This window comes from Grammomys surdaster, unplaced genomic scaffold (assembly GCF_004785775.1).
Source record: "Grammomys surdaster isolate TR1022 unplaced genomic scaffold, NIH_TR_1.0 126398, whole genome shotgun sequence".
NCBI lineage: Eukaryota > Metazoa > Chordata > Mammalia > Rodentia > Muridae > Grammomys > Grammomys surdaster.
Genome location: NW_021621192.1, coordinates 3,520,910 through 3,540,971, shown reverse-complemented (window position 1 = coordinate 3,540,971; position 20,062 = coordinate 3,520,910). Strand labels below are relative to the sequence as shown.

The following is a 20,062-nucleotide window of genomic DNA, read 5'->3' as shown; positions in this document are numbered from 1 at the left end:
CTGCAAAGTCATAAAATGGTACAGTTAAAAGTACTTTACAAAATTACTTCCAAATATACTAATCATCTAATTTTCACTCTCTGTCTTGATTTGTTTTACTTTTTAAATGTTTTCTAGTTTACTGAAGAGAGAACCATCATCTCATGGCCATCCTAAACCTCTTCCCAGAATTTGGATCATGAGAACAAACTGTGTCAGGCAAAAAAAAGAGGGCAATACTACTACCTAACTGGCAATTCCCTTGACCTTTAAAGTGGAAGAATAAACAATAGCATCTACCTTGTCATTATGATGTAATGATTTCAAGATGACATGAAGGTAGTACTTATTTTACCAAGATAAATATACCTGAATATCAGTAAACATACATTTTTATTTTGACAAATAGAAAACAAAAGGATATTTCTTCTTCTATGGATGAAATAAATGTCTTCTCACATGATCTATTTATTTTCTATATATAAATTGTGGAGTAGGGAAGAGATGAAAGACAAATACATTTAAGGTTTTTCAAGGCTATTATCAGGGGCACCCAAGGATAGTAACCTTTTAAAACAGCTATCTCAGGCCTTTGGCTCAGTGCTCAGTGGAAGGACACTTGCCTAGCATATATATTGCCCTGGGTTCAGTCTCAGGGCTGTAGCATCAAAAAGCAAAACAAAAGAATTCTGAACTTAAAGCTGCCTTGGGAATCCTTACAATAATCACTAAAACCATATTATACAACAGCAAGGATAAGTCATTAACATATTCATTCACTTTAGGTTACTATAAAGGATGGAGGATGGCTTGAGCTATCTGTTTATTTTTTGGTTTGCCCTTGTTATATTCATGAAGATGGCTATTTAAAGCACAGCATCCTACTGTGTTTTTCCCTAGAAGAAACAGACCAGTCTACCCAAGAGCTCTTCACAACTAAGATTCCACGAACAACTGAATTGGCAAAGACAACTCAGGGTAATGCTGTTCCTCCACTCTTGGAGGGAAATTTTTTCTTATTTTCCTTTAATAAAGAAATTTTGCTTTCAGATGATATTTCCTCACCAGAATGAACTTCTCGACTGATTTCATATTAATGATGAAGGACCTCAGGCAAACTGAATGCCATTTGTGTACACAGCTTCTTTGGTTGTTTCAGATGTACTGCTGGATGCAGGTTGCTGAAATCTAAATTTTAAAGTCCCTAGGGCTTTTTTTTTGGGGGGGGGGAGCGTGTTTCGTTTACCTTGCTGAACCTTCATGAGCCTGATTTTCATATCTGATAAATAAGGAAGACCTTCTCCATCTTCTTATTTTGCCTTCTCTTCTCAAGCCCCCTTTCACAGCTTTATCCATTGATGACACACAGTCAGCTCTGTGTGGCTACAACCCTCCCTGGCTTTGGTATTTTCTTCTCTTTTTGAAAGTCACGTTACTGACTTGAATGGCAGCAGCATCCTCATGCTCAAACAATGCTTCAACAAAATGGTCTTAGCAGGGTTGTACAACGCGCTATCATATTTTAATGTGTCCAGATAGCTCTTAATTTGAGGCTCTGCTCTGCTATTCTAAGTTTATGCTTTCCTGGATTTGTCTCAAAAACGTCTGTTTAGGCACACTCAGGATGCGGTTGCAGAGAATTTCAAATAATAACTAGGAAGGAAGCCATCTTCGGGGAGAAGAGGGGCACCCATAAACGGGTGCCTTCCGTTAGCTCTGATTAGAAGCAGAGAGCAGCAGCTTTGTTGAAGACAAGCTGCGTGTTATCAGAACCCTTTTGATGAACTGGGCCCGAGCTCTGAGGTACTTCAGGTCCATCTGGGACATTGGGGTTTGTTTAATGCCGCTCCTTAGATAGCACCAATGGAAAGACTAGAGGCAGAGATGAAATCATTCCTCCCGATGTTGTGCTCTAATCCTGTGTGTACCACTGATGCATGAGACTGTGGCGTCGCAAACCCTCAGCAGGTACTCCTAGAGCCACAACAGAACCCGCTACTCAGCCACATATTTTCTCTGTGGCAACATTTCTTCCACTTCTACTGAGACAATTCCCACACAAAGTGCTGCATCTTACGCTCATTTCTCTCTGCCTTCGACTTTTGTTTCTATGTGTATTTATTTCGTCTGAACACGGGGCTGATAAGAGGGTATCTGTGGCCATGCCATGGCATGCGTGTGGAGATCAGAGGGTGCTTTAGTGGAATCGGTCCTCTCATTTCACTGCATGGATTCTGGGGATCAAACAGCTTGCCAGGCGTGGCAGCAAGCATTTTTACACAGTGAGTCATCTCTATGTACCAAGCTTTCTACTTCAGTACATTGTAGCAATGTCCTTACCCAAAGGCACTTTAGGGAGTCATGATTATTTGACTTTCAGCTCTCGATTTTTGTCTCCTTTTGGAGGCAGAGCGCTATCATCACTGTATATTCATTTCTGATGTTGTTTTAAATACTTCATTTTTAATACTTTTAGAGGTTTTTTTTTAAAATAGGTATGAAATATTTTTAAATTTTTGTATTATTGGCCACCTCGCAAAAATTAATAGCACGCTGTTTACATGGTTACATAGTCAGAAAAGCTCTGTTGCCTTTCTTTTTAGGTGTAAAGTTAGAGCGGTTTTTCTCAAAGGCATGTGCTGTCGGGTACTGAGTTGTTTGAGCACCTCAGCCTAAAGTTCAATTTTATTCCAGCTCTTTACATTCTTCCTAGAAAAAAAAAAAAAAAAAAAAAAAAAAAACAGAACAAAAGCTCTCATGTCCTGGTGTTGTAGTAGCGATGGCACACGGCTGGGTATCTCTGCACCCTTCTCTGATCTTCCTGGGCGAAGTTAGAAGATTCCTGTGTTGTCTATGACTAGGAAAAGAAGAACTAGGAGTCTTTTAGTTCTCTTCAGCAAAAGCAATCAAATGCTCCAAGGGATTTACATGAAAAGCAGAACTGGGTTAAAATGACTGACACTCAAAGAAAAATCAAAGGGAATCATTTGCAAATCATCAGGAGGCATTTTTGGCCCTTTAGGCATTAAGGCTTTCTAACAGCGGTACTTGTGCTCACTGTGGTTAGTACCCTTGGGACAGCCCCAGCCCCAGGGAGGCCCCTGGAAGATCTCAGTCTGCCTCTGTTGTTGGCCTGCTGTATGGCAAAATCCTGCTCATCAAAGCCTTCACACTGGAAGCTTCTAAGCGACAGCTACAGAATGAGCTATTTCACAGGTGGTATTTTTTTTTAAGCCTGCCAGGCAAAACATTGCTGATTTATGGTTAATAAATATCCACTCAAGATGTGAGCAAAACCGTTAAATGATGTAACATTTGTATAGTTTACAAGAAAAACTTTTTTTTTCTGTCTATAGCTAAAGTATTACCAAGAGACTTGGTGGCTGGAATACATGGGTGTCTGCAGTGCGCTCTCAGCAGTTGATAGCTTCCAAGAGCAGCACATGCATTAAGTCTTAAGGAAGCAAAATAGTTCTGTATCTTCTCCCAAATCTGCCTGCAATGGTCACCATGCCTTCATTCAGTAAGGCTTCGTTTTCATTCCTTCACGGGCAGGAACCATGTACCAGGAGGTAGCATGTTAGTTTTACCATCCCTTGCTCACTTTTTCTTGACAGTGGGACACCAGGTGTGTTTTCTTTCATGCTTCTGTATAGCAATCACAGACAGTGAATATGTATTAATTTCAGAATTCATAAGCTAAGACACATTGATAAAGACCACATGATATTATTATTTTTCTTAGCTATCTAATTTTTCCTTTATCTTTTTTTTTCTTTAACCCTTAAGATTACTTTCTTTGGAAAAGTAATGTTCAATAGGATAGTAGTTTGCTATGGTGAAGGCTGGCTGGCTGGGTAGGTGGCTGACTGGGTAGGTGGATGTGTGGGTAGATGGATGGCTAGGTTTTTATATATTTATCATGTTAAGCATTCACTTGAAAAAATTAATACTTTTGGCAAGCATGTACTAAATGATTGATTCTTAATATTACTAATGACCTACCTCATTCTGTGAACTTTTGCCTTCCAGCTACAAGTATTTTCATTTGTTTTATATTCCTTTTGCATGATCTAGGTCATAAGTAACTGACAGTTTCAGAATGTTTTATTTCTATGTGAAGTGTCCTCGTTATTGGTCCCTAGGGTAACTAAGGTCAGTTGGCTGGCCTTTCAAGTGCTAGTTATTGGGCATATATATATATATATAAAGTCTGTCTTCTATTTCAGCACCACACAGATTACACACGACTCCTGTGAGGCCCAGAATACCTGACAGGCCACATGGCAGGCCTGGTAAGAAAGCTTTTCTTTCTCTGATGACCTATACAATCAGCAGGCTGGGGAAACTACACAGGAGAAGAAGCCAAATTTCCCAAAGGTGGAAGTGTTGGGAGAGAAGGGATCTGGGTCATGTACCATTAAGTTGAAATAAAAGGAACACAGACATCCTGGTCCTTGTGGGTAATTGAAGGGCTTAACTCATTGATATAATAAAATCTAGAGGTTTTTTTTTATGAATGTCAATTAAGATTTAGAGACCTCTCTAGAACTGAACAAGTATAAAAATTTTTAAATGAGGTTTATTTATAAGTTGCACACACCTAAAATTTTTTGTGACAATTTCAAATATTTTTTTCTTGCTTCAGAAAGACAAATGGCCTCATCCTAGTCGGTGTGTGTGTGTGTGTGTGTGTGTGTGTGTGTATGTGTGTGTGAAGCTTTTAGTTTCAAAGAGAATAGTGTTTTTTTGATATCTTCTGTCATTAAAAGAAACATTTTTCATTTCTAAAAAAAATAAAAGACATGATTTATCCTGGAGCCAAAATTTTGAGTGACCATAACCCAGGAAAATACATTTCAGTCTTCTTTGTTAGAATATTATCTTTGTGAAGTACTTTCATGCATGTTTCATAGTAACTGAACAAAGAAAGTTGTAAATCAGGACATTTTTTAAAAAATTAGTAGGCATATCTGAGGGGCAAAACAGAGTATAGAAAGCTGGGGAATCTCTCTTGCAAGCCTCAGATGCTACCTAATGGTGATATTCTTAGCTTTTGGGTTGATGGAAGTTAGTACTCTTCTTAGCGACTACACGCCTAAGGATTTATCTGTTAGTTACAGGATGCACACAAGGTAGACAAGGAATGGCTATTTAGGGGGATGATGGTAGCCCAAAATTAATCAAGCTCTGGACCTGCAACTTCTCCACATCATGGTAGTTCAAATCAGCCAATCACTCTTTGCTGACACAGATTCCTCCCAGGAATTCTTGTTCACAATTCAAAGAATGAAAATATTTATAAACAACAAAAAATTGTAGTTCTGTATTGAGAGATACTTCATACTTACCAAGTCAGAAGGGGACTATAACTCTGTCCTTTTGGGAATTTAAGGAAATGCTCATTGCTCAGTATAGGTTGTTCTTGTGCTAAGGCACACACATTTTAGCACCAGCTAAAGCCTTTCTGGTCCTTCTTGTCTTCTCCCATTATGATTCTAGCTATTCTTAAGGTACTAGCGGAGAAAAGTTATTCACAAAGGTGGGATCTTTGTGAATGTATCTCCAGGTATGTTTGGGAAACAAAACAGCATTCTTATACTTTTTGAATATTATATATGTAATATTCAATATATATTGTAATTATATACACATATTTTTGAAAGTGAAGTCATTGAAGGTTGTAGGAATAGTTTCTTTTTCTGTACCAATCTAAAGAATAAAAGTGCATAAAAGCAGGGTCTCATCACTCAACCAGATCTTGTTGAAAGCAGATGCCCAAAGACAACCAAGTACACAGAGGCAGAGTCCCCACATGGGAAGGAGACTCAGAGCTGGAATTGAAGGAGTGTGTGTGTGTGTGTGTGTGTGTGTGTGTGTGTGTGTGTGTGTAGTGAGTTGTCTTTCTCTCTAGAAATTGGCTGATTTGGGCTGTCCCAGGTTGTTGGATAATCTGGACAAAGAAAGGGAAGTAGATTATTTCCTTCCATGTTAGTGTTCCCAAACAGTTCCTTGGGATTAAGAAGCAGTTAAACTCTAACCAACTATTTGTCTTGGGGAGGGAGAAGCAGGAAATTAGCTATCTTAAATGTCCATGTGAAAATATATTAATCTTCCTAGGGTTTTTGTGCTTTGCCTGTGTGCTGGGAATCTGCTGACTCCTAGTCCATCATATAGAGAGCTAATATTTTGGCTATAATCTCTAACTCCTAAAGGTAATTAGGTAGAAAAACCTATTACACAAAGAAGATATTTCTATGTGACTTTATGTTATAGAAATCAAGGTGTCTTTAATATGTGACAGATTGAATACTTCTGTAGAATACAGAAATAATAATGGTTGACAATGACTAAGTTAAGACCAATGTTTGAGGAAACTGAAGTGCTGACTGGAATCAGAAACAGAATTAAAAGACAGGCAATCTGGCTTCAGAGCTTATGCATATAATAATACCCAGTGTTTGAATTTCTAGAGAACAGGAGAGAGGTTTACATGGAAGGATCATGACTCAGTGCCCAACAGTGGATGCATACAACGACTATTATAATTAAACAGTGTCTACAGATGTCCACAAAAGGATCGCCAATTTATGAGTGGCCTTGACATTATATACATTTCAGGTCTTGGTTTTCACTTGATAAAATGTAGTCCTGATATTCCTTCAGTTCTGTTTTGGAATTTATCTTATAGCATATACAGGAAGCAAGATAAAATATTTTCCACTCAGAATTAGAAATTCCCTTGCTACTTGCTTTTTTTTGAAGAGAAAATATTGGTGCCCAGTAACCACCCCAGTACAGATTTAGATTTTCATTCTTACCTGTGAACGTTTATGACTTTCATGCCCGAGTGTGGTGTCTATATTCTATATTCTGGACCACGTATTTCTTTGTATGTGAGTTGTCATTACTTTATTGCCTAGTTAAATGATTTTCAGTTCTGTGAGAAGTTTTGTTTTCCTTGGCTGCAAGCTTTTAATAAGGAATGTCTAAACTGTTTAATCCCTACTTTGTTGTAGCTCTGAACAAAACAACTACAAGACCTGATAAAACCAAATCAAGAGGAATGTCCCATAAAAATGGAGCAGGAACAGGTAATAATCACAAATGTATTTCTCTTTGGTTGTATCAAAATTAAATGCAGCCCATCTCATATAATTTTGTTAAATTCACACATCAATTTCTTTTTATATACGTTTTGGAAAAATATTTGTAAAATTAGAATTTAAAGTTTTAACTCATTCCAAAAATCAACTTCAAATGTCCTTAAAAAAATATTGGAAAAGAAATTTTCACTTTTCTAAACCTAGTCTACTAAATTAACTGTCATATTAAGTCTTGTTTCTCAAAAGATATAATTCTGGTTAAATATTAATTACAGAATGAAAATAGTAAAAATAATTATTTCCCGTTACTTCAAACTACTACTATCTTCATGGTGACTTGGTTTTCCCCTTTACAATCTCCCACAGGGGCTATCCCAGCTTCTGAAGGGCCTCTATCTGTTAGCAATGTGCAGTGTGGAATATAAGTTAGAAGAAGACTTAATTCAACACAATTAACCACTGGTCGCTATGGCTATAGCCTTATTAAAGTTTATAAACCATTCTGATCAAACGAAGCAGTCCTAACTTCCTTAGAGCTACAGGAATGGGCCTAATAAAGATTTGAATGCCAACTTAATTTATTCCATGGGCAAATGGAACTGCAGTGTTCCCTTGGAATATTTTTTTGATGATATAAGTCACGTGTTTACATATGCAAAATGCTGTTAAGAAAATTAGAATGTATCTAATGTGTATATGCCATGTTTAATCAGTTCCTAGTAAGAAAGAGATGTAATACTTGAAGATAGTCTAAAAATCATTCAGATTCATTTAGAATGTGTTTCCTGTACTTGAGGAATATGATATCTGAAATTCTGGATATCTTAATTATTTTTAAGACCAAATGAAAGAAGACTTATGGATTTCTGAGACATTGCAGTACCCATTTATACCAATTTCTTCCCACCTAGAAATGGGAACTGCATAATTTCTCAAATAGTCTGGCTCTAACAAGAGTTATCTTCTCTCAGATCCCCTTGGGAAGAATTTAAATATGCAGATTTAATATTCAAATAATTCCATGGAGGTTACATAAGTAACTGCCATAGAAATTAGGTATTAACAGAGCAAATAAACAACAACAAAAAATGAAAGTTTCTATGGCCCTATTTGAGAGATGTTGCCTCTGACATAATCAAACATGATTCTAGGATAATGAGTATTATCCAAAGAGGGCAAATAACATTATGATACTATAACTTACCAACAGTATGGCTTTTCTCCCACTTTTGAACCAATATCTGTCATTATCATTTTGTGTACATAAGTCGTCTTTGTACTATCTTACCCAAAATAGTTTGCAGAAGACAGATGCTTTTTGTAGTGTAATTACTGGGAAGAAACCACTGCCAAACCCAGGAGGAACAAGTGGGGTGCCTTTCCCCCATGCCTTGTTTATCTCCCAAAACCCCAACCAAAGGTTTTGACTTGTTCAACATTATGTTGTCTGTCTATTGAGAGCTTCTGTCGAGAATCATCTTGCTGTTCATCTCTGGTAGTAAGGTCAGCAGACAACAAGCATCCACCATCATCTTCAGGTCAGTCTTAGCTAGATGCTACCTTAAATATTTCTAATTTTTAACACCATTGTAGATACTTGCTTTGCATTGCACAGGTTTATTTTTATTTTAAGTTTATAAAGTAGACTATAGAGGCTGAGGTTTTATTATACTTATTTATTTACATGTGTGGTGGGGTATGCACAAATACACGTCCCTGTACATATGCAGAAATCAGAAAATCAGAGGACAATCTGCAGAAATCAGTCCTCTAGAACTCAGTTACCCGTTAAGCCTTCATGCTAGCCCAAGTCCCATAATTTGGATGGTTCCTTATTCTACTATTCTGCTTTTTTGGTGATTTACACACATAGGCACATAGATGTCACATTAGAAATTTCTAAGTTGAAAAATGATGAGAAACAGTATAGTTTATTGCCTGACTCTTTAGAGACGAGACTTGTCTGACTTCTCTTAGATGACGACGACTGCTGGGCTGGTTAGCTGCTCAACCATCACTGTTAGAAGGCTCCTTACATGCCAGGCAAAGTAGAATTCTGAAGGTGCCATGGAACATGAGATCCCACAGACTCTGTTACACAGATGATCTTGGATTCTTCTTTCTATATCCTTATGGGGAAACCATACTTTACTGCCTCACACTGAGTGTATATCACAAAGAAAAACTAGACTCCTCAGGATGAGGTATGTGTTTTTCTAGGATGCAGCTAACTCTTCCAGGCTGCTGGATTGCTCAAGAACTTTTAGCTAGGTGCTAATATTTGGAGGCAAAAGCACAGAGAACTGTCCTCCATAATATCACCCCTTTCCGTCACAGTCACTGATTCATTGAAAATAGATTTCCCCTGATACAGTCGGAAATCAACAAGTTTGTTTGCAAAGGTTTTGTTACTATGGTTAGAAATACCCAAAATCATTATTTCATCGTGGATAAGAAATTGCTAAGTGATGAGTTACATAAATCCGTAGACTTCTGGAAAACTCCCATATGGCAATGGTGGGCCACACTGACGTTCCAGTCTTGGTGCCTCCAGAGCCAGTTGCCCTTTAGCATATGTGTCCATTAATCCAATTTAAGAGAAAAGAATCTAGCTCACAGGCTGAGCTAGATTGCCTGATAGGTAATCCACAAGACCCATTCTCTACAGTGTCTTATACTAGCTTCCTTTTTAAAAATTTTCTCCTTATTACGATTCTGTGCTCCCTTTAACCTTAAATTGTTCATGTTCACTGGTTTATCGGAGCCTCGGGCTTCATTGTCTATCTCTAGCTCTCTCCAGCGAGCCCCAAGGCTATTGTTCATAGGGCTCTTTCTAATAATTCCAGACAATTGGGCTGGATTTCGAGGGCTGCTGTGCTGTTGACTTACTGATTTATATCTAGAGATATAAATAGACCACCCTTGGGGATGGTCACATATCAGATATCCTGCATATCATATATTTACATTAAGATTCATAATAGTAGCTATGAAGTAACAGTGAAATAATTCTATGGCAGGGGGTCCCCAGTACATGAGGAACTGTTTTAAAGGGTCTCAGCATTAGGAAGGCTGAGACTCACTCTGCTCTAATGTATTCTTCCTCCCTTTTCCTCTCCCCTCTTCTCACCTTCCTACTTGCTTGGACCCATGTCCCTCCCTCCTTTTCCTCCTTAATCTCCAACTCATTTTTTGCTTCTAGGAATTTACCTGTACTCATCCTGGGGTTAGTAGATCTGTGTTTGCCCTATAGGAACTGCTGGAAGCCTGCAACTATTTTTTTTGTGTGTGTGAGTGCCACATGATGGTGGCATGGTTACAGGATGGACGCTTGCTAGCCACTGTCATTAACTCTCATACAGGGTGCTACTGTAGCCCTCTCAGGGGGTGGAATATATAAGCTACAGTCACTTAGAATCATTGTGAGGAGCAGAAGAAGAGGACTCGGTGCTTGAGAAAGAGGCTTTGGAACTGAGAGCATGTGTTTCTGAGTCTCAGCATTTCCTAGCAGTGGACCTTGGACAGCTTGTTGAATCTGGCCTTAGGTTTCCTCACTTGTAGGTCCTGGATATTATATTTCACACAGAAGCTTTGTGAAGCTCAAATCAAGTTATAAATATACAGAGTGCTTAGACAGTATTAAAAAGGAATACTTTGGTTTTGAAGTCAAAAATATTTACAGAAGGGCTTATAAGATCTACTCAAAGAATACACAGTCTACTGGCATTTTAGGGTGTGTGTGTGATTGTGTGTGTGTCTGTCTGTCTGTCTGTCTGTCTCTCTGTGTATGTGTTGCCTTTGAGAAATTATGGTAAATCAAACCTTACCAAACTGATAGAGTATTTTTCTATGCCTAAATGACATTTGCAGAATAATCAGTTACATGATCTAGTTCCCAGCGTACCAAGAACCCCAGGCATAGAAACAGCTATTTTTAGAAGAAATTTGCAGTCTTTCTCATTCCTCCAAACATCCACAGGGTGGGGTTCCTCACAGCAACAGCTTCATCCTACAGTACCAACCTCTGTATAAGTTACTTATGGTTCCTGTGAAAAATACACCGCGACCAAAATGAAATCAAGAAAATGTTTATTTGTCCTTACTATTTTAGAGAACTAGATGTTCATAAAGTTGAGGAAGGCATTGAGATGGGCAGGAGCTGAGAGATCACATCTCAACCACTCACAGGAACCACAGAATACAGGAAGGAGGACAAGGCTATATGCTCTCAAAAATCCCCCTCCCCCAGTGATACCCTTCTTCCATCAAAGCTCTGCAGCATAAAGGTTCCATAACCTTGCTCAAGATAGCACCACAAACAGGTTATCCCGTGTCCAAATACATGAGCCAATGGGAGAGATTCTCATTCAAACTACAACAAGCAAAACTTTCATCTGTGATCAGTATATCTGCCTGTACATTTAAATGTATTTAAATAGTGTCTTTTTACCTTCTCTGAAACATAACTGTAAAAATCAGAGTTGTTGGCATTCAGTTACTGTGGTTGTCATTGTTAATGTACGAACTGGCACATTAAATATGTTTTCTTATCTTTAATATGCAAACTACCATCAAGCCATCAGCACATGGATTCTTTTTTAGGATGATTATTTCTGAAGTGAGATTCCCTACTTAGACTCTAAAAAGTGCTTCTGTTCTTTCTTAATAAAAACTGTCAGAGACAGGAATGGTGGCACAGCCTTTAATCTCCACATTCAGGAGGAGCCAGAGGCAAGTGAATAATCTCTATGAGTTTGAGACCAGCACGGTCTACACACTGAGTTCTAAGCCAGTTAAGGCTACATAATGAGATTCAAAAAGCCTCAAAAAGAAGGAGGAGGAGAAAAAGCACATATCAGACAAGAGGCATCATCAACATGGCTGCCTAAATAAGACCTGAACAAGGATGACACCAACAGCCCAACGTGGAAGGGGGCAATCTTACAGGACCCCAACTGTAATCAAAGAGCTACAAGCAACTAAGAAATATTGAACGTGAGAGAAATAACCTTCTTAGGGGAAGAGCTGTCCCATAATTGGTTATCTAATACCAAATGGTCAGCCCTGAACTCATATACACGGAAGTAATATTAAACAGACTGAGCAAGTTATTTACACATACACATATAAATATACATCACATATACTTTTGTATATATGAATAATATGTATATATGAATATACAAGTATATACATATATAGCAGTGTGTGTGTATTCTGTATGTGTGTGTGTGTAACAACAAAGAAAAAAGAGCTTGAGGCCAGGAATCTGGGAGAGATCAAGGTGGGGTGGAGTACATGGGAGAAATTGGAAGAAACGGAAAATGATAGAATTATATTTTTAATTTAAAAAATAAATTTGTATAAAGCAAAGATAATTTTTTAAAAAAAGAACAGTAACAGGAAACTAAGGTGAGTCACTCTGATCCCCTGCACCCCAGGGAAGCTTCCCAAAACCTATCAAAGGTACTCAGGTGAAATGGCCATGTAACTACCATGTTTGAGGGAGATAAGAGAGAAAAATATCACACAAAGCAATTTTGAACTGGTTTCCTTCAAACAGCAACTTAGTGTTCTATGCCAAGCCAGGACTATTTTATAAGCCCCCAAGGTAAGGATCTTAATACACCAGACCTACATAGGGATATTTTTTAAAGCCAGTTTGATAAATATAAACCCAACCACACTGGATTTCTAAGGTTTCTTTATGGGCATTGGGGAATTGGAGGAAAATTATCTTTTAAACCACAAAATGTACTCATAAAGACTGGCAGAAGGTGACAATTTGCCCTTGGTAAAATCTGTCTGGTGAAGCAATACCTCCCAGGCAGCCAGAGCAGGATTAATGCCATGGGAAATTATGACAAAACCCCAAACCACAGCCCAGCGCCAGCTCTACAGAGAAAAATAGAACCAATGGATGTAGGACTCTTAGTATCTGTATGTCTGGATAGTAGAAGACCATTAAAATGGGCACTAAAGTAGCAGTATTTATGTAAGAAATGCACCCTTTCCCAGACAACTCTTATCAACGCCTGTGACAAATAATGTTTACAATTATGCCTGTTGATTGTCTCTGTTCCTAGGGACCAAGCAAGCACCTAAGCCATCAAGTACAGGGAGAAATACGTCAGTGGACTCACATGCCACAAGAAAACCAGGTAAGGCATTAGATGTGGAGCCTCCAGAACCTCAGCTCAAATTTTCACCGTAACCGCAATGGCGAATGACGAACAATAGCTACACAGTTCCTGTGTGTGAGGACCACATTAGCAGTAGAAGCCAGCAGCTAGAGAAACATTCCAAAAGACCATCATTGAGGAGAGAAAATGCAAATTAAATTCTTTGAAAACTTTTTGGGAGATACTAACCCAATGGTTGCTTCCTATAATATTCTAAGGAGCCACCATGGTCAAGTGGTACAAAGCCACTGGGTTTTAGATCTTTTTTTTAATTCAAGCTCCGCCCTTGTGTGATTCATTATGATAGAATTTGGCCTTAAATGATCTATGTTCCTGTTTTAAGAGTAAGTTGCATGTAATAGACTTATGAAGCTGACAATCCTGTCTCTGCTTTTTAAAAGGGTGCAGTGAGAGACACTCTAATACATTTCCTGTTTATATTGCCACCTTCGCCTAAGCAAGTAGACAGGCAGGCTTTCCCCTCCTTCTATCTCTCCTACCACTTTCTTCTTTGTCTCTCCTCCGAGGAGCCTTGAAAATAACTTAAAGTGGTATGATATTTTCCTGGGTGGAGAATTCTTCTTGATATTTAAAATCAGAAACAAGTGATGCAAAGAAAGAAATACATTTTAAAACTATAATGGCTTAAAGTTTGAGGTAAGATTAGTTGTGCCAGATACCATTAACTTTTCCAACCATCCTGCAAAATAGACTCTATTAAACAAACTATAAAAATCATGCTACTTTTCTTTGCCTACAAGGCAAACAAAGTTTAAAGTTGTACCATTTGTTGGGCTGGAGCCCTGCAACAGAGGTTGTAGGTGGGTGAGCAAAGGGAGTGGTAAAGTTGGCTCCTCGCCATGTCCCCTAGCTAGGAATCCTTGCACAGTTCAACACTACAGTTGCTTCACAGTCACAACATTCCCGATACTGCCATGAGTACTATTTGATATAATTTGAGAAGTTCCAGCATTGTTTAATTATAATTATATATTAGAGTTAGGGGATTTCGTGAAACACCCACAAAAAGAAACAATATACATATGCTAAACCATTCAATGTTGAAATGATAAAATGATTTGTAGGTTCACAACTACAGATGATTGGCAATGATATAGTTCATTAATGTTTCTGTTGTATCTCCAGGGGAAAGATGTTAAAGTCTCTCTATATTAGACCTTCCAAAACATGCATGTCTCTACATATTTTATCTAACATTCCAGGAGATGATTTACAAATGCTAATGTGATTCATTATCCATGAATATTTGACCAGTATAAGTTTAGAGGAATCCCACTATATATTACTTTTCTATATAGGCATTTTTCTATAAAATATAATATCTCAAAGCATGCAACTAGTATTCTGCTGATTATGAAGGATTAATTATTTCAAACTGACTTCTTGTTGTAAGTACTGACTTTATAATATCTCTTAGGCCCAATTCCAGGGACTCGTCGCCCACCCATACCACATAGACATGCGTCCCCTAGACCTGTGTCTCCACAGAGAAAGCCTTTACCACCGAATAATGTCACTGGAAAGCCAGGAAGTACAGGTATGTTCACTTACCTCTTTTCTCTCTCCATGATTGCATTTTAGTAGCCAACCCAACAAGCCACTGCACATGTGACAGACGGCATACTTGTGTTCTCCACAAAGACTAGATACTATCATCCACAGCTTTGCAGACTCAATTACTGACTCAGAGTGGGTAGTCTGAAAGATACCATTCCTCTATATCTAGGCCAGTTAGCTTCTGAGATCTCTGCATGCTTGAAGCCTAGAGAGAAGATGGCTTGACTTTCAACAGTGGATGAATTCAGAGTATAAGTAGGGGATGCTGTGCATTGCCAGCCCTTCAGAGTGAGTGGAGCATATGATATCCTGTCACTGACTTCGCCATCTTGCCATCAACAGTGTTATGATGTTGGGGAAGGCATGTGAGCAGTAAAGCTGTTTCTTACTTCCATGTCTAGGTTCCCGCTGTCATAGAATGGTCCCACCAGACCTGCATTTTCACATATGCCGTCCATCTTCTGACTCCACAAAAAAAAAGTCTTAGCACTGCCACTATACTCTGTGTACTCTCCCTATGTATCTTTGGTACAACAACAACAACAACAACAACAACAACAAACAAATGGTTTTGTCCTCTTTGTATTTTTAATCTTTCTCTCAGAGCTTGTGAGTTCTGTAATGATAGCTCTTGGTGTGTTCTCTCTGAAACTCCAGGGCCCAGTTGAGTGCTGAGAATATAGAGGAAATCCGATAGCCATAACTGAATAAATAGGTGAATGGAATTAAGAACCAGTGATAACTGATCCGGTTCAAAAACAGAGCTTCGTCTTCCTCCACTTAGGGACTCTGCTAGCAAATGGTGTGTTCCTTGTCCTCCATTTCCATGGCTTAACTTCCTAAACACTGGGTAGGTTGAAACTGCAGAAGAGTTTTACAGACAGATATGAATGGTGAACGCACAGAGGGTTTTTTGTGAAGAAAGTGATGTCATATTTTTAAGCAAGATAATGAGAATGGTTTTAGGATGTTTCATGAATCAAGGTCAGTGGTCTTCAACCTAGGGGTTGAATGGCCCCTGAAGGGGTCATCTAAGACCATTGGAAAAAACATAGATATTTACATTACAATTTATAACAGTAGCAAAAGTACAGTTATGACACAGCAGTGAAAATAATTTTATGGTTGGGGGTCACCACAACATAAAGCCTTGTATTAAACAGTCATAGCTTTAGGAAGGTCCAGATCCAATGCTCTGGGTTTCCCTCCCACCCCCACCCCCCACTGTCTAGAGGAGGACTCAGCCTCCAGCTTGTTCTTCTTGGGCCTTTCTGGGTGAAGGCCCAGTGAAGTCCTCATGAGAAGAGCAGTTTGTTCTCATTACTTGTAATGTGAAACAGCTGTGACCATGAGTGGCACTGCGTTCAGGTCTTACTGATGGGCTACCCAGGAGACCGCCCCTGCAGGAGGTCCCCCGGGCGAGGCTGTGTGTCTTCAGCCACAGTTCACTGGTTCCGTATTTTGGCTTATGATCTCCTGTTCTCTGTCAGAAAGTGTAGCTCTGGTACAGGCTCTCTACCAGTGAGCCTGAGGAGGAGCTATAAACACATTCCATCTCTAGGATTACCTCAGCTCACTGATCTCCATGTCCCACCCTCCGCCTCTAATGAAAATAACTTCACTTCAAAACCTAGCACCTAGTACCTACAGTAGTACAGTCCTGGTGATTCAGGAATCCACTGGATGTTTGGGACTACTCGGAGGCTCTCTCACAGTGCTTGTAAACAATCTTGAGTCTCACATGACATCTACCATTCCTTGCCTATCTCCAAATCTTCTGAGGCCTCCAAGCCCTACTTTGCTTGCCAGGGTGAAAATGTTACCCCCATTTCCAGCTGACTGTTAATCTGAAAAGCACAACTTCTCTTGGATTTTCTTGCCATTTGCTTGCCATTTTCCTGTGGCCCACTCCCTTTAGGACCAAAGGCCTGTGTCTGTAGGAGAAAAGCAGAGGTCCATCTACCTGACTTAGCTATGATTGTACACTGAGCCAGTCTGTAAGTCCAGCAGGTATCCCTTGACTGGTAGCTGAGGAAGAACTTCTTTTCCCAGGAGGAATATAAAGCCCACTTTATATTACTCTTACTACTAAACACTCAGTCTTGCCTGGATCTTGGGATGAATTGCATTTTAGTGACTGATAGTTTTAGTACAAAGGGGTTGGGTATAGAAACTCAAAGGAGCCCTGTTCTGGCCCCCAGGCATTGCTTGGGGGGATCTTCGTCTTCCTTCTCTGGCTATCTTCCATGTCTGCCAGTTCATCTCTAAGGTCACACCATCTCCTTGACTTTCACAGCTGACCAAATGGCTAGGGTAGCTCATTACGGCGAGTGAAATATCCATTTGTGATACTTCTCTATTCGAAATCTTTTCATGGTCCTTTAACCTTTAAATCATCCATAGGAATGATACTCAAGTTCTTCCATATCTACCTTTCCTTGACCCTCCATGCTTAGCTGGGCCTGGGCCTTCCCCTCCCTCAACAATCATGTTTTCCTGGTACGATTCACAGACTAAGGCTCTCTTCTCTTCCTACTGATCATTTCATTTATCGGCACTTCTGTGAAGATGCTCTTCCCTACTGATACCCACCCATAGACATAACCACTCCCTCTTCTTGTCCCCTCTGTGACCTTCTGTAGTTCTTTCACAATATCTGTGATGTTTCAAGATCCTTGGCTCAGGCATCTGTCTCTATCAAGAACCAGGTCTTGCTTGCTCTCCAAGCTTGGCTGATGGTGCCAAGCCACATGGTGAAGTGCTTAATAAACATTTATTGAATAAATAAATCGGAAACTTGGTGCTGCTCCTACAAAGCCTTACTGCTTTGGTTATGAATTGCAGGAATCGTTTCCTCCAGCCGGGTAACTTCCCCACCCGTGAAGGCAACACTCAAACCTATTGGAACAGCCACAGAGAGACCAGGGGCAGAAAAAAAGCAACCAACTGCTCCTGCTTCAGAAGAAGAATTTGGTTAGAATGTTCATTCTCAATAGACACACTGTTTGGAGATGTTAATGTATTTCAGTTTAGGATGACAAATTCTTGGGTTTTGGTCTTCTAGTTCCATCAATTTTAGGAATAACTGTCTTTTCAGTTTTAGAGTAATCTTTATTGTCAACAGTTTGTTACAGAATATGCTCCTTTCCTTGGCAGACATAGAAATGCCAAGTCTTTTTTCTTTTAATAAAAATATAGACTCTCCAATTACCAATTTAAAAACTTTAGACTACTATATTACCTGATACTATAAACTACAGATATTTTGATTTATTCATTAGTATTAGCTTATTGGTTACAATTTTTAATCCACTATTATTACTCTTCAGAACACAATTAAAAGAATTTTTATTTGGGATAAAAATGAATTATAAGAAATAGCAAGGGAAATCAAACTACAAGTAATTTATCTAGGAGGAGTATTGATTATCTATCATCTCTAATGCTTCTGTCAATATATTGTGAATTTTTATTTATCTTTCACTAAGTTTTGCATTATTATTTTTTCATTCTCAGGTAATACAACTGACTTTAGTTCAAGTCCCACCAAAGAAACCGATCACCTTGGAAAGCCTAGATTCGTAGGTATGTCTGACTTCATTTTGGTCTTGGTAGGGCTATTTTGTAGGTAGATCGGTCAGATATTCACTCTATTAATTTTGTAGGAGCTTGCTACCATATGAATTTCTCATGTTTGTACAAGCTAGCTGGGCATCAGGTGCAGCCTGCTTCTGATGGGCTAGCCTCATGTACACCCTGAAATGCCTGCCTTTGATGCTAGGATGAACAGAAGCAGTGAGTCAGAAGAAGCCATTCTCATCCTGATACAAAGTAAAGGAGGTGGGATCCAAATAGTCACATTTTGAGATCCTTTTTAGGTGACATTTGCCAGCATGCATTGGCCAAAACAGTCTCACAACCAAGCTCCAACCAATAAAGGGGAGAGTATGACCCTTTTTCATGGACACAGAGATGAAGTCTGAAGATACTGCTAAACCATTTTCTATCGTATTGTATTGTTTGACATTTCTGATGGTATTGACAAGGGCTCTGGCTTCTCCACACTCACCAGAACTTGGTACAGTTTTAAAACCCCTTTTCCATTTTAATGGGTGCAAAGTGGTATATAATTATGTTTTTAATTTGACTCTTTTGGTCTACCCTAAGAAAATCCCACAGACTTGGGTGTGGCTTCTACAATGTAAATTTATTTTTCTCACAATTCTGTAGGCAAGGATTGGCCTCTCCCCTGCAGATGGCTTCCTTCCTGTTGTGTGGTCACATGACTTGCACGCAGTGCCTGTGAGTCCCTTCTGTCCACTAAGAACTCCAGGCTGATTAGGATAACACTCCACACTTTTAAGTTCTTACTTAAGTTTTTATCAGTCTCTTTCTTTCTATATTTTAGTCCATCGAGGTGAGGTGCAGGCTTAAATTATTTTCAATTGTAATAAATTACTGATTAACAGATCTTTGGATTCATTTTGCAAGACATTTCTTTTTTCTACTGGACATCTTTACTCTGACTTCTGATTTGTTGATATTTATATATCCAGCCATGCTTTCTCTGAATTAAATCCTTTCTTCACCTTTTATTTTTACCATAATTTAATCTCTTTATGTTTCCACTGAATTTTTCAGACATAGTACTGTCAGGTCTTACTTTTCTTATTTAATCTGACAATTGCTGTGTTTTTTGTTTCTAGTTTATGGAATCTTTCAGATTATTATTGATACATTTAGGGATAAATTTTCATCAGTTGTTTTATATATGCATATACATATATTCTTTGCTCCCTCTTTTATCTTTTTCATTCTTCTTAAAGTTTATGATTCCACTTTCTGTGTCTTCTCCCTCATGGCTCCTTGTTTCGGCTGTTCTGTGGGGACTGACAGCGTGATCCTTAACTTATCCCCATCTGTTGTCCAGTGACAATGAAGAGCCTTGCACTTAACACATGTACACTTTTACAGCTTCTTTCTTTATTCATGGCTTTGTGCTATCACTGCCAAGAACCACTACACAAATTTGTTTTCACGTTTTTAAACTAAAATAACTTTTAGACTCTGACTAAAATATTGTTTATAGGCACCCACACTGTTACTGTCTCATACCATCTACCCTTTGTGGGGGGTGGGACACTTCTATCCAGTGAAACTTTTCCTTCAATTCTGCCTTACAGTAGGGGTTTGCTGGTTTTGAAAGAAAGTATTTTT

General features: G+C 38.8%; 1 protein-coding gene across 16 annotated transcripts in view; it reads left to right on the top strand.

The window, feature by feature from the left end:
- Nucleotides 1-20,062, top strand: part of Abi3bp (ABI family member 3 binding protein) — a 204,500-nt gene that overhangs the window by 167,859 nt on the left and 16,579 nt on the right. For 13 of the 16 annotated variants that reach the window (XM_028760248.1, XM_028760247.1, XM_028760246.1 and 10 more), the window contains 7 exons: nt 880-957; nt 4,209-4,274; nt 6,999-7,073; nt 13,172-13,246; nt 14,706-14,825; nt 17,690-17,818; nt 18,362-18,430. In XM_028760248.1, coding sequence (XP_028616081.1) covers nt 880-957; nt 4,209-4,274; nt 6,999-7,073; nt 13,172-13,246; nt 14,706-14,825; nt 17,690-17,818; nt 18,362-18,430 — 612 coding nt within the window. The remainder of the gene's footprint in view (nt 1-879; nt 958-4,208; nt 4,275-6,998; nt 7,074-13,171; nt 13,247-14,705; nt 14,826-17,689; nt 17,819-18,361; nt 18,431-20,062) is intronic. The other 3 variants (XM_028760244.1, XM_028760241.1, XM_028760237.1) reach the window with 1 other exon arrangement.